Here is a 14,939-nt window from a genome sequence, read left to right on the forward strand (position 1 = left end):
TTAGTTACAACAAAGATTTTTTTACATTAAATAGACCAAATCACATTGTAGAGTGATTCATTAAGATTCTTTGTTTTACCTAAGATATACTTTTCATTAAATGTTTAGTTTAGTAAAGCATAGGTTCATGATAATATTAATCTCAGCTAGTAAATAAAAGTTTTTTGTGATCATAGATCTCTTCTTTTGACACAGATTGTATCTTGTATCATATCATTCTGAATTTTAGTAAATTATGCTGAGAACAAAGTGTATATAAAATAATTAATAAAAATTGTTTACTCTGTTAAATTTCATAAATTAGCCATCACTTTAAAGTTGGTATTTTGAACAACAGATTAGTAAAAAAAAAAAAATTATTTTTGGATTTTTCACATACGATCGCCTTAAAATGTGTTTATTTTATCAGTCCAGTTGAAATACTTTACACATAACCATATAATGCATATTTCATGTACTAATTAATATGTAATTATAACAAAGTTTTTTCAACATATAACTAGCATACTCTTAACTGTTTTATAAAATAAAAAACTAAATGAAATCACAATATTACATATAAATGGAAAAAAAAATTGCTACAATTATAATTGGTTGAAATATTTATCCATGCAATAGAAACAATCCTCAGTTGAATATGATTTTAGTTTGATTTTGAATGCGGCATTACATATTTTTTCTATAATGATAATAAGGAGTTTATTGTAAAGTTTTATACCAACATGCTATTATTGTTTCATGTAACTTATAAGCACAAGTAATAATCCATTATTTCTTAAAAAGGATAATACATTTTGATACTATTATTAAACGATAAAATTATTCTAATAATTTTAGTAGAAACCTAAATACTTTATTTATGCTATTAGCATACACTACCAAAAATAGATGTACATATGAGGGTAAGTTCATTATTATCCGCAATTTAGTTATATCTTTGTTTATGTTGCTAGTACTGTGGTGTTGCGTTGATGACGCATGCGTGGTTTAATTGTTGTTATGTCTGTCCAGATTTGATGCTGCTAGGTTAGTTCCATTATCGCTGCTCTGCCGTTAACCATGTCTGCTTCGCTTTCTGTTTGCATCAAAGAAGAGCAACGTTCAGTGATCTGTTTTTTGTGGTCAGAAGGTGTATCAGAGCTGAAATTCATCAAAGACTTTCAGTACAGTACGGGAACAGTGTGTTGCCGCAACGGAGTGTCTACGAATGGATTGAAAAATTAAAAAAATGGTCGCACAGCTGTTACGCACGACGAAGGAGCCAGACGACCTTTTACCACCACAAATGAGGAAAACATTGAGCGTACACGGGACATGGTTTTCTTAGACAGACGAGTAACTATTGATGAAGTGGCACATCGTCTACAAATTAGTCACGGTTCTGCCTACGAAATCATTTACAATAGACTTGGATTTCATAAAATCTGTGCAAGGTGGGTCCCAAAACAACTCACACAGTCGCATAAACAAACGTGCTTGGACATCTGCCAAACACATTTGGATCGCTGTGGTAACGAACGGGAGATCTTCTTAGACAGAATCATCATTGGTGACGAAACATGAATCCATCATTACGAGCCGGAGAGTAAACGGCAGAGTATGGAATGGAAACATCCAAATTCGTCCTGCAAAAAAAGTTGAAGACCCAACCGTCCGCAGGAAAACTGATGCTTACGGTTTTTTGGATTCAGAAGGCCCAGTACTGGAACATTATGAGGAAAGGGGCACGACAATAAACAGAGCTCGTTACAGTGAGATGCTTACTGCCAAGCTGAAGCCTACAATTTGAAGCAAACGCCGAGAACTGCTGTTGAAAAAAAGGAGATGAAGTCTAATTCGAACCGATGTGGCTTCCCTTGTAAAATCCAAATATTTCATTAATTAAAGTTTTATTTGGCTATACCTCTGGAACCTATGAAAGTAAGTTCCACTTAGGATATATCAGTGAAAAGCTCTCAATGAGGGCTTATTAGTGCAGAGAAAAAATAAAAATTCCAGAGTTTTGGGGATTTTGGGCCTTTCTGGACACTTTTGGTTTATTCGACTGCAATCAAAAGGGGAGGTACACAACTAGATGTTACAACAGTCCTATATCTAAATTTCAGCATCATACGTCTAATCGTTTTTGAGTTATGCTAGATTCATATGTACAGATGTCACACCGAAACTAGTCAAAATGGATATTTCCGTTGAAATCTGAAAACCGAAATTTTTCGGGATCACAATACTTCCTTTACTTCGTATAAGAAAGTAACAATGAGCATCATGAAAAAACGTCCCGCGCTAGCTGATAATATAGTTCATTCAAGAATCGTTTCAAAGAATGATCTGTTACTCTTTTGTGAACAGTTTTTGTTCATGCTCATATTTAAATATTTCAATCACAAATTGGATTTAACTGATTTGATTTCATTGTTAGTTCATATTTCTTATTAATAAAAAGTTTTATAATTTGTGTATATTGCGTTTGATTTACCTATCACTTCATCCAATAGTTTATCTTTTTGTGCAAATCCAGAGAGGAAAGAGTCCAACAGTACATCGGTAATTCAATGCATACCAGCACATATGGTTATTATCCTACTAGTCTGCAATAAAGAAGCAGCTACCCAGAAGGTACTGATGTGAGGCCCCACAGATGAAACCAAGGAAAAAAACAAAGGATATCAAATGGTAAGGGAAGATAAAGAAAAAGATCAATTCACAGATTGATTGCCTCTGATCAGCATTAATAAGAGATGGAAATATTAATAAATGTATCTTTATAAGTTATTAAAAACCACTTTTAAATTAGAATTATTTTATTGACTTTTAATAAAAGCTATATAATTCAATAATTTATATTACAGTTAATTACACATTTATACAAAATTTTATCATTTTTATTCAATATAAAATTTGCAGTTATCCTCTCTCTATAACGCATCAAAATGTACCTATTTTATTCATAATATATAATTAAGAGTCAATATGTTAATCATAAAATTTACATAAATAACATTAAAAATCATTTTACTATAATGTTTAAGTATAATTATTGGTTTTTATGTATTTATTTGTTCATTTATATTTTACATGTAGTTTTTTTTTTTAATTTTTTTATATGGTTTGTTTTATAGTTAAAAAAAGTTTATAGTTTATGGTTTTTTGTTCAAACACTCAGTTACCTACAAAATATTGTGACCAACAATACAGCTAAAATAAATATTGAATTGTATGTGTTTACATTAGCACCACTTGGTTTTGGTGTTGATGATGGAATGGATGCGGTTGATAAAGCCGTTGTAACATTTATAGAAACTGTAGATTCTGTAGCTTTTTCAGTGGTTACTTTCAATTCAGACTGTAAAATATTCTGAATTGATTCTTTATTCTTTTCCCTCCATGATATTTTAGCTTTTATAGTTTCGACAGTTGTATTTATTTTTTTACTCACCTCATCACCAATAATATTTTTATATTTATTGTTGAATTCTGTTATCTGAAAGAAAAGAGAGATGTAGTATCGGCCATTTAAAAAAAAAAATAATTTTCAATTCATATTAAATTAAAGCAGAATAATAATAAACTGGCGTTTTGTCCTACTTTTTCCTTTGGTTGCTAAATAGTAACCAATGTACTATTGAGACCACCGTTTGAATAATATTAAAGCATTATTCTTTGGAAATTCTATAGAAGAAACTATCCTCACCAAGCAAATAAATATTAAGATTCAAACAGTTCCCTACACAACCTTTGGTTGCATTCATATTTTTCTAGTAAAATCTGTAGAAAACCATTGGTGAAGAAGGGAGCAATTTGAAAAGAGATGAAAGTGGATAAAGAAAAAGCAAACCAAAAGGATCCAAGAGGTTGGGTAATCATCCTATTGGTTGGAACGTTGGGAATTCTACCAAAATTAGAGCAGTAAGATCCTCTTCAAGCAGAAGGTACCCCTCCCGCCAACAGCTCTTCAAGTAGTCAAAGATCTATCAAATAAAACTTACTACCTTCCAACCAGACTCCCCAGGAGATTAATCAAAATGTTCAATTTTAAACCTTAGATTATTTCTTTGGATAGAAATTCATTCAATATCACCTTACAGTTTAATTTATTTTAAATTCTGAAGTAAAAGCAAATTAATTACGATTTCAATCACAACTAACAATGAAATTAATAAGTAACAATACTAGTAATTTTACATAAATTATATTTTTTTCTTTTCTAAATAAAAAAAATTAATACTTTAACTTAATTGAAAGAAAAAACTTACAGCAGGTCTACTCAATGTCAATTTTAATAAATAAAATTCAAAAGTGGGTTGCTACAGAATGGTGCTTATAGATAAAATAAAAAATTACATTGTCTAAAATATGACAATAAGATGGCGCGGTCACTGGTACACAGCTGACCATTAAAAAAACTGTTTTCTCAAGGTCGCAGGTATGTGACTGATGCAAAAAATAGATAAAAACAATCTTTGATGTGGGTTATGTATCTTGCTAAAATTTGAGCTCAATCGGTGCAGAACATTTTGAGTTTTTGAAGCGTACACAAACGAACTTAACATTTTTATATATAAAGATTACAATGAAAAATTTGAAGTATTCTTATGCACGTTAGTAAATTTGCTGTTCCTCTAGTTTTTTCAACTTCGTTTGTAATATATCTGTATTTTACAATTTATTACTATTTTCTTTTATGACTGCATAGGATCACTTTAGTCAGTCCATTATCCAAGTCTCTTGGATGAGACTGTTTGGGCCTTGCAGTCCTCTTAATACTTTTTTATACGTTCTAATTTTGATGCCCATTCTAGTGTTTAAAAATGTTCGTGTGAATGTAAAACGAGTGTTTTTGTTCTTGATTTTCTTGGTTAATTTGATTTTATCTGTGGTGTAAGGCCAATTTTCTTCAGATCCTCTCTTATTTCTCTGATCGATCCGCAAACCTGTCTTGGTGTTTTTCGAGTTGAGATTATACTGCACTAGCTTTTTCAGAAGTCTTGAATAATGCATCCTCATGATATGTCCAAAGAATCCTAGTCTCCTACTTTGCATGTTTTCAGTGATGGGTTCTAATTCTTTGCACATGACTTTGGTGGGCACAATCCACCACGTCTTTCTGGTACTTTTTATTGATGCAGTTGCTTCCAATTTTTCTTTTGATTTTCTGCAGTCTGTCTTTGATTGTTCGTTCAAGTGGAAAAGTGTTTCTGCTGAAAAAGTGGCTTCTGGTTTTACAACTGTATTGTATTTTTGTTAACTGTATGTTAACAAAAACTATATACTGTAATGTTAACTAGTTGTTAACTATATTTTTGCGTTTATTAATAAGCATCTTTTATTGTAAGTGCACCAGGTTAATTTTTGAGCTTTAGCTAGTTTGTTTCTTTTTATGTAGATTGAGGTTTTTTTGTTTAGGTTGTTTGTTATTATTTTTCTGAGGTATTTCAATTAGGTTACTACTTGATTTTATTACTGTTTATGTTTACTTCTTTTAATTGTGATGGTTTTTGGGGTCATAATTTCTGTCTTTTCGAATGATATTTTGTGACCAGTTTTATTTGCACTGTTTTGAAGTTCTAATATCTGTGATTTAACTTTGTCAATGTCATTTGCTAGGCAAGCCAAGTTGTCAGCAAACCCAAGAAAATTTGTTTTGATTTTTTGACCTATTTTTACTTTTGGGGGCATTTCTTGAGTCACTCCCTCATTAACATTTCTGAGTGCAGAAAATAATTGAATGATAGCAATGAGAGCTCATGCAGTCCTGCTTTGATCTCAAATGCTTCCGAGAGCTTGTCTCTGGATTTTACCTTCGATTTAGTGTTTGTGAGGGTCAGCTTTATAATGTTTATTAATTTGGTATGTAAGCTGAGGTGTCTTAGAATTTTAAGTAGGGATTCTCTGAAGATGCAGTCATAAGCTTTCTTGATATCTACAAATGTTATCATCATGTTTCTTTTCCTGTTGTAATCCATTATTAGCTTGAGACTCATGATCTGATCTAGACAGCTTCTCCAAGATCTGAAACCTCATTGGTATTCTCCTAGTTCTTTCTCAAGTTGTAAGCCAGTCCTGTTCAAGATGATTCTTGAAAGAATTTTGTATGTTGTGTCTAGGAGTGAGATTCTCCTGTAATTATTAGGGTCTATTTTGTCCCCTTTTTTGTGTAGCAGATGGATGAGAGCTTTTATCCATTGTCCTGATAGTTCTTCTTTGATCCAGATGTTGATGAAGGGCAACTTTGCTGGTCTTCCTGCATGTTTCCAGATCTTTACAAAAATCTGATATTCTTCTGCTGCTTTGTAATTCTTCATCTTACCCAGTGCTTGGTAGACTTCTTTTATTGTGGAAGGGTTGATATTTTCTGGTTGTGTTGTTATTGGGATGTTGGTGTTGAAGTTTAGGAGTTCTGTCGGTTCTTTGCAATTAAGGAGTTTGTTGAAATATTTAGCTAGGATTTCTACATGATTTTTTTTGTTATAGGCCAGTTTACCATTTTCATTCATTAGTAGGGTTGGGGGTCAATATTTTTGGAGCTGAGTTTTGAAGGCTTTGTGGTAGTCTCTAGACTGTGTGTTATTGAATTTTTATTGACTTCACTGTGTCTTTATGTTGTTGTCTTTTTATTCACCTTAGGGTTTGGGTGGTTTCTTTTCTTTGTTTTACTAAATTCTGGAAGGATATTTCTGATTTTTAGGATTGGTGAAATAGCCATGCTTGATATCTTTTCTCCATTGTTTTGTCACATTCACAGTTCTACATTTGATGGTTTTTACAGAATTTTATTGGAGCTAATTCTTCTGCGATTTGTTTAAGGTTGTTGACCAGATCTTTGAGTTTATGCATGATTGTTATTTTTTCAGTTGCTTTTTGGTAATTTTCAATGTTGATTAGTTGGGTAGGATCCAATTTTCTTTTAGTTTTAGGGGCTTGATTTTGTTGCTTTCTTTGGGGAGTAAATTTCAATTTTAATTTTGACTGCATAGTGATCTGAGCCTGTGACTACTCGGAGGACTTTTACATTGTAGATTTCCTTGTGGTGGTGATTGTCCATGAAGACATGGTCTAGTTGCCATTCTCTTTTAGTTTAGTCAGAGTGTTTCCAGGTTTTGAGTTTTCCTCTTGAAATACATGAATTCTGAGATTAGGTTGTGGTTCTGCAGAGCTTGACAAGCCTCTGTCCATTTTTGTTTGTTTTCTTTTGGACGGGTTATTTTCTGCTGATGTCGCGGTATCTTCTTTCTCTGCCTAGTTGAGCATTGAGGTCTTTGATTAATTTGTAACATGATTTTTGATGTTATTTATAGTCAGGCCAAGTAGATCCCAGAACTTTTCTGTTTCTTTACAGTCTTTTGGAGAGTTATTTTTATTATTAGTGGGTGCATGGGTATTTATTATAGTGTAGATTTTATTACATGCTTTTCAGATGAGTGTTGAAATTATTGGAGACTAGCCGTGGCCCGCGACTTCGTCCGCGTGGGATTTATTCAATCGTTACAAATAGTACTTCATTGTGAAAATTGATTCGCAAAAATTAACATTTAAAAAATGTCTAGATAGTGGATGATTATTTGTCAAAAGACTTTTTATTGACTGTGGAAGCTCCTGAATATTGGGGAGACTGACTTTTCCAGAAGCACAGCACAAACCATTAGGTTCATCAACCCATTTTTTGGCAGAACATTTAGAGCAGATCTTATTCATGGCTCCGATTTGGACGGAAGACTGATGAGCATAATCAATCTGTGGATCGTATCTGAAAGCCGATCTGTTACTGTGAGCTAAAACTCGATTGCGAACTCTAGCCGTTGACGTCTGTTGTCTTTCTCTCTGATTCCGAAGACGTTTGGAACGCTGAGACCTCGATTCCCTAGCGTGATCTTGTACATTTCTAATATTTTGTTCTTCAAGCTGCTGCGAACGCTCGATACTCGACTCTCGCGCGAGTACTTGAGACGTTCGCAAATTTTGTTCAGCAAGCCGTTGTGAACGCTCAATACTTGACTCTCTTGCACGCGATTGCGACGCGTATTCTCTCTGACTTGCAAGACGATTTTCAGTTTCTGATGGAGATTTTCTAATACGACGTATTTTTATTGCCCTAGCCTGTAAATTATTTCTAGAAAATTGAGATCTTAATCTTTTGGGCATATTGAAATGATAAAAAAACTAAATACTAGATCAACTAACACTAAATTATTTGCTTACTTGTTGAACAGGAATTAGCCTGTATAAAAAATTATAAATTAGCCTGGTGATTAAAAAATTATAAAAAATTCAAAATATTTTCAAGGAAAAATATTCGATATCGCACACAACCGCTGCGTAGGAAGCCGACCGCGCGAATGAGCCGCGCGGCACTTTATTTTGTGACATTGACTCCCCTCCGGCACCGCAGTGACGCTTAGGTCACATGCTGCTGCCTAGCTAGCCGAGCGGGGTGTGGGCGGGGCGAGGGATCAGAGGCAGGCGGTGGTGGGAACGCGAGCGTCAAGAGAGACACGACGACGACGGACAGTTGCTAGTTACTGGATTACAAAGATAGAAAAATTAAAATATGTTGTTTAAATAACGCGGTAAAAAGTATATTATGTTCATTAGGGATAATGTGGGCTTCTAATGGAAAAAGAATTTTTCAAATCGGTCCAGTAGTTTCGGAGCCTATTCAATACAAACAAATAAATCTTTCCTCTTTATAATATTAGTGTAGATTGTGACGTGAATTCTTGTATGTTGTTTATTATTTTAAGGCTGACTAAAAATCCTGCCCAAACTGTGGTACATTTTTCATCACTCTCTTCCCTGGTATATCCTTGAGATTCTATGGTGTCCTGGTCGGTGTTTTTTATTTCCTGCAGACCCATGATGAGAATTTTGTGTTGGTCCATTATGCGTATTATTTTTAGTTATTTTTAGTCATCAGTATTCTGCATGAGCAAATTTATATTGTGTGTGTGGAAATGTAGATGAGTTGTGCTATGGTTTGATTTTGGATTTTGTATTTTTCTTGTTCATGTGTGCAGTGTTATGCATTCCAATGCTTCTGATCGCATGTTATCTTCTAAGTGGCAGCCCACCATATCTAAATGCTGTCTTCTCTGACCTCTGGTGTTGCTTGGTTCAACCAGTGAAATATTCCTTAAAAGACCTTTCATGGTTAACTGTCAAGGGGTCACCTGTGGTGAGACTTGGTCTCAACTTACAACTCTATATGTGATCTAGTGAGGTGATTTGATGATAAATGAAGCTGTGAAGTTTGTTTGGATTCAACTCACCGAACAAATTCCTCCTATTTGTTCCAGATATATCAAGGCGCACCTCGTGGAGGTTCAATCCGACTTTTCTAAAGTTGTTATTTTGAAGAGAAGTTACAAAGTCTAAACATTATGCCCATTTTACTGTTTATTTATAATTCTAAATATTTATGCACTTCAAGATCTGGAAAAACTGTGACGCAATATTTTACTTAATTAGCATACTTTCCCTTATTTAATATATTTATAATTGTACAATACAGTTATATTACCAGGAAAGTAAAACTGATGGAAAATATGCAGGAAGCACAAAATCAGTGTAATGAAATATTAAAAATGCCAACATTTTAGATCGCAATCCTTACAACCTGATGGTTCTGAATCTGTAGGAACATCTTAAGGATTACAATCTTAAAAAAAAAAAGGATGATATAATGATAACATCCCAACAATTGAAGCTGTATTTAACAAACTGTTCTTACAAAACTACTTTTAAAGTCAATAAATATCCATCAGTGTAATTTTTTTCCATGACACAGTTGCAGTTTTTTTAAAGCTTTATAGTAACTATATTGTTTTCTTTCTAAGATTTTTTATGTCTAATTAATACTAATACTTTGATTGAGTGTGGACTAAGAGCTCAGTATGAAAAATTCAAATCTCATTGTATTTTTTCACACTCATGTGAGAACAATAATTTTTACACAATTTTGTATGTACTACTCCAAAACTTGGTTTTTAAACTTTTTAGATTTTGGGAAACATTGCTTTATATGGTTTTTCCTCCATCTGGAACAAACTATCTCCATTTTATATTGATCAAACTGTCTCTTCAAAAGACTTTTTATACCTTCTGCTTTCCCCTATATATTAGCTGTTGTAGCTGTTATAATAGAACAAAAGTATAGACTTTTGTTCTATTATAACTAAAGCCATGTAAAATTTGTTACCCACCTTTTTCATGATTGTAGTTATTACTCTTCTTGTGCTTTTCCTAATGGAATTACTATCTATTTACATTTCATATGAAAATATTAAAATAAATTTAAGTTATAAATTATAATTACTTTTTTATTAAATATACTGGATACTTACTGCATCAGCATCTTTCACTTCATATATTGAATTACTTATACCACTGATAATACTGCTGATTATTTTTGTATTGTTGAAATTGCTGTAAAATATAAGAAAATATTTATTACAAATATGTTCACACTGTGAAAGGTAATTTACAAATCTTATAAAAATTATTTAAGGATTTTAATATACATGTCATACTTTATTATATATATATGTATGTATAAATTTTGAAAATAACCTTTTCAAAGCTTACACCACAACTTATCAATCAGATGATCCTCAGTATAGAGCAGTGATTCTCAACCTTTTTAGCTCCACTATCCCCAAAAAGTAAAAAAAATATATATAATTAATATTTTGCAACCCCCAACTCCAACCCAATGAAACCTTTATTTCTTCCGTTTTCCTGTTTAGCCACCGGGAATTACCGTTCAGGTATTAATTCAGAGGATGAATGAGGATGATATGTATGAATGTAAATATAGGTTTGTACAGTCTCAGTTCAACCATTCCTGAGATGTGTGGTTAATTGAAACCCACCACCAAAGAACATCAGTATCCACGATCTAGTATTCAAATCCGTATAAAAGTAACTGCATTTACTAGGACTTGAACGCTGGAACTGAATCTTAATGTATCTTCCCAAATCAGCTGATTTGGGAAGGCACATTCACCACTAGACCAACCTGGTGGGTTGAACCCAATGAAACCCAGTTAAAACTCCTTAGCAGCGTTGATAACGACGGGTATGAACATGCATGTTAGAAGTGTACAACTTGAGCAATTTACAAGTTCCAACTTTATGTGTGCATCCTGCTTGTAATTTGGTCCGCTTGCATAATATTCACTGTGAGAGTGTAATGTTCGAACATACAATGATACATTTGAACATGTCATGCTCTCAGAATTGTAAAAGAGTAGTAAGAAATTGAAGAACGTCAGTTTAATTTACTATGGGAAGCATGCGTTTGGTGCCTTTATTTAAGTTATTAAAACCATAATTTCATTGAAAATAATAATAGTTATTGAGGTTTCGGTTTTTTAGTGCACAGACAAATGCTGTAACTGATTTTTTTCAGTTATTTTTTCAATTAGATTCTTTTGCAAAATGAAACAAATTGTAAAAAACCAAGTGAACCATCTACCTTGGGTGAATCGATTGATAAAAAGACAAGACTATACATTGACATCTAGATTCCCGTAGAGGAAGACACCCTCCACCACTCCCGCTGTTCCTAGCCCTTATGGGCTTCACCAGAGGTCATTTTCGAAACCTCGGCTTTTGACATATTCCAGTCCGCCTTAGCCAGGATGCCACTGATGCAAATGCCACAAGTGACATTCCCATCGGTGTACTACTATTTAACGAACTCAAAACAAAACACATCTCACCGAGACTATGTAAGACTGAAAGGACCTAACTAAACAAAGGAACTGGACTACCTACCAATAAAAGTGAGTTAAACACACAACACGAAACATAAAAATATGACACTGAAAAATAACAACACGTAACATTGAAACAAAATAATCGATAAAACATAATTAATAAAACAAAACTTCAACAAAAACAGAATACAAAAGAAATCCAAGTAGAGCTTTAGATCCCCTCAGCAATCCTTTCCTTTGCTAAGTACACTATAAAACTCTCCACTATTGCCCATTCGGCCTGGCTCTCCATTTTACACGGAGATCCAATGCCGACCCGATAGATGGTCTCTGTGCACATCAACTCGTACTTTGAGCAATCATAAAGACCATGGTAGGTGTCATCCAGTTGTCCACATCCCAAAATCTACCAGGGCGAATTTCTACAGTCTGTCCCTAAATGCTCCATGGCCGGAAAGAAATTGCGTTACATATTTATTAGGGTGCACCCAAGAGGTGTCCTGCAAACCAACAACACTTGGAAAGAAATCATGCATATAACACTCACCCCCTGTCTCATCCCATCTGGCCGACCAGAAGGCATTGGCCATGTTGTTCAGTTTCTTGAACTTTATCCGAAGCCAACTCACTACACTTCTTAGCAACATACCACTGGTGCTTCTCAGACGCAATCAAGTCTATCAGTTTCAGTTGTTTCACTAATCGGTTTTCAATTTAGATGAAGAAGACACTATTATTCACCACAGTTTGGATAGCATTTGCGTGAGCTAAAAATTCAGTCGGTGGAGTATTTCACAGAAGATAAAAATTATTTCTTGAAGAGTGAAAACGTTGTTATAACTGCTAAGTTACTGGTTTAGATTCACAACCAGCTTATTGAAATGTCTGCCAATAAAATGTTACAACTACAATTCACATCTGAAGATTTAGATAGGGGTTTAGCTTGCTCGTCAAAGTGAGTATGGAAATTTAATCACAGAAGCATTGAAAATATTAATCCCTTTCGCCACGTCTTACCTCTGTGGAAATGGTTTTTCACCTATGGTTGCACTAAAAATATAAAATCACCTTTTATCACTTAAAAACAATTTTCTTTTGCAAGTTTCTAATGTAGATCCATGTACAGAGATACTTTTAAATGAAGAACAAATGCAACTCTCTCATCTCATTAATTTATTATCTTTACATTCTTTATATATAAGTAAAATGTTTACAAAAAATGATTTTTTTCTCATGAAATGATTTCATTATTGTTTACGTGTAAAGTTGTAGGCTAGTTTCTCAACCCCCTTTCATATCACTGCGAACCCCAGGTTGAGAAATGCTGCTATAGAAGACAGCCCTTGTATACCCTTAGAAGACCCATAGATGTACACCCTTGAAACAAGAATAAGAAAGAGGGTGGTTATTGATAAGTACCCTCTATCCATCTAGTTAGTTTACTATCCAACCCATAAGACAAAATAGTATAGGATACCAAGCAAGCAGTAAGGTGTTCAGTATATAGTTGTGTATTGTATTCCGACATAGAGCTCCATGAATTTGGGTAGTAAGTTTTAGTATTCATGATCTCCTGATGATGAATCCTGAGTTATGTCAAAATTTAATGTAATATACAATTTTATACTGATGTATATACTTATATTAAAACTCTGATTAATTACATAAAATAATCACATAAAATAAAAATGTAATTAATCCAAAAAACAATATTTTAAAATGCTTGTGTAATTTTTATCATAATTTAATTTCTTTTTTAATTTATGAGTAGTATAATTTAAATGAAATTAAAAACATGTGTTGTAGTAAATTAATTTGTTAAATCAATTAAATTAATTGCTCTGCCTGGCAGCAATAACAGCTATGACATTGTATTATATTTCATATACGAAATACACGCATTTATGTTCAAAACTGAATAGTGTATGAAGACATATGAATTTATTTAGATCAGACCATATTTTTATGTATGCAACATTTCCAAGTACTATTTTGTCTGAGTTTCAGAATATTAAAATAATTTACACAAGATTTTATTTTATATTATGATTTTTAACACTTTAGAGATCAAGTATGATCTGGCAATTTGGTATTTGATAGTAATACGTACGAGTATAAATAGTTCGGATCTGAATATGAACTTATCAAAATATTCCTGGTAGTAAAAGTTATATTTAATTTATCTGATTGATCAAATCTAATGAACAAATCAAACAAGAGTCTAATCAACATTTAGTGATCATTTTCGGTAACCATTAAAGAGCACGTAACCTATTAACCTACAAACAATAAAGTTTCAGGTTTTAATGGCGATTATTCGCAGTGGTTTTAATAATACATTCGAAAGTTTAATATTGAATGTGAATTCCTTATCGAAGATCCAGAAATTTCATTACCTTCTCGCTTCACTCGAAAGAGAAGCAAAACAACTTATTAAAAATATTCCAATAACGGATGCTAACTTTAACAATATATACAAATTATTATGCGGTCTTTATTACAACAAAATAATTGTTTCTAGACATGTCAAAGCCCTTTTGACATTAATTAGCTAATAAGGCTTCATCAGTCGAATTAAGACACTTAATCAACGAATTAACAAGCAGTCGTGAAGCTATAAGAGCGTTAGATATAGAAGAAGCATTAGGAACAGCTACTTTTGGCTCAGATTGTTCTTGATAGGGTTGATTTATCTTCTTGCAACGATCAAGAAATTGCTAATTTAAGTAGATTAATCTCTAGTAAAGTAATGTCAGATAGACCAAATTATTATAAATAGCAGTGATGACGTCGACGATTCACGCGTACATCACGTAAGGTTAATAATAATAAGTCTTCATCTAAACCTATTAAGTTATTGTGCATGTCAACTACTCATAATTGTGTAGTGTGTAAGGGGTCTTATGTCATTTATAAATGTCCGAAATACCTGGCTTTAAAACCAAACGAACGATATGATATAGCTAAACGTAATAATTTGTCCATTAACTGTTTGAAATCTAGCCATAAATTCAAGAAATGTAAATTGACTATCGCTTGTTCTAAATGTAGTCTACGACATCACAGAAGTCTTCATTTTAATGAAACTGATGTCGAATGTAATTAAAATTCACAACCAAGTACTGACAACAAACAATCAAACCATTACAAAGGCAAACAAGTTGCTGCACTAACAAACGGAGGCAACCCGAAATTCTGCTAGCAATTGCACTCGTAAAAGTGCGC

At 33.0% G+C, this 14,939-nt stretch overlaps 1 protein-coding gene across 1 annotated transcript in view; it reads right to left on the reverse strand.

Annotated features, from left to right (window-relative positions):
* Window positions 1–2,783: 2,783 nt before the first annotated feature.
* Window positions 2,784–14,939, reverse strand: part of LOC142329737 (aminopeptidase N-like) — a 90,542-nt gene continuing 78,386 nt past the window's right edge. Inside the window, exons 15-16 of the mRNA XM_075374477.1 lie at window positions 10,338–10,419; window positions 2,784–3,481 (exon numbers count right to left, since the gene is read on the reverse strand). Coding sequence (XP_075230592.1) covers window positions 3,164–3,481; window positions 10,338–10,419 — 400 coding nt within the window. The 3' untranslated portion in view covers window positions 2,784–3,163. The remainder of the gene's footprint in view (window positions 3,482–10,337; window positions 10,420–14,939) is intronic.

Source organism: Lycorma delicatula, chromosome 9, assembly GCF_047948215.1.
Source record: "Lycorma delicatula isolate Av1 chromosome 9, ASM4794821v1, whole genome shotgun sequence".
NCBI lineage: Eukaryota > Metazoa > Arthropoda > Insecta > Hemiptera > Fulgoridae > Lycorma > Lycorma delicatula.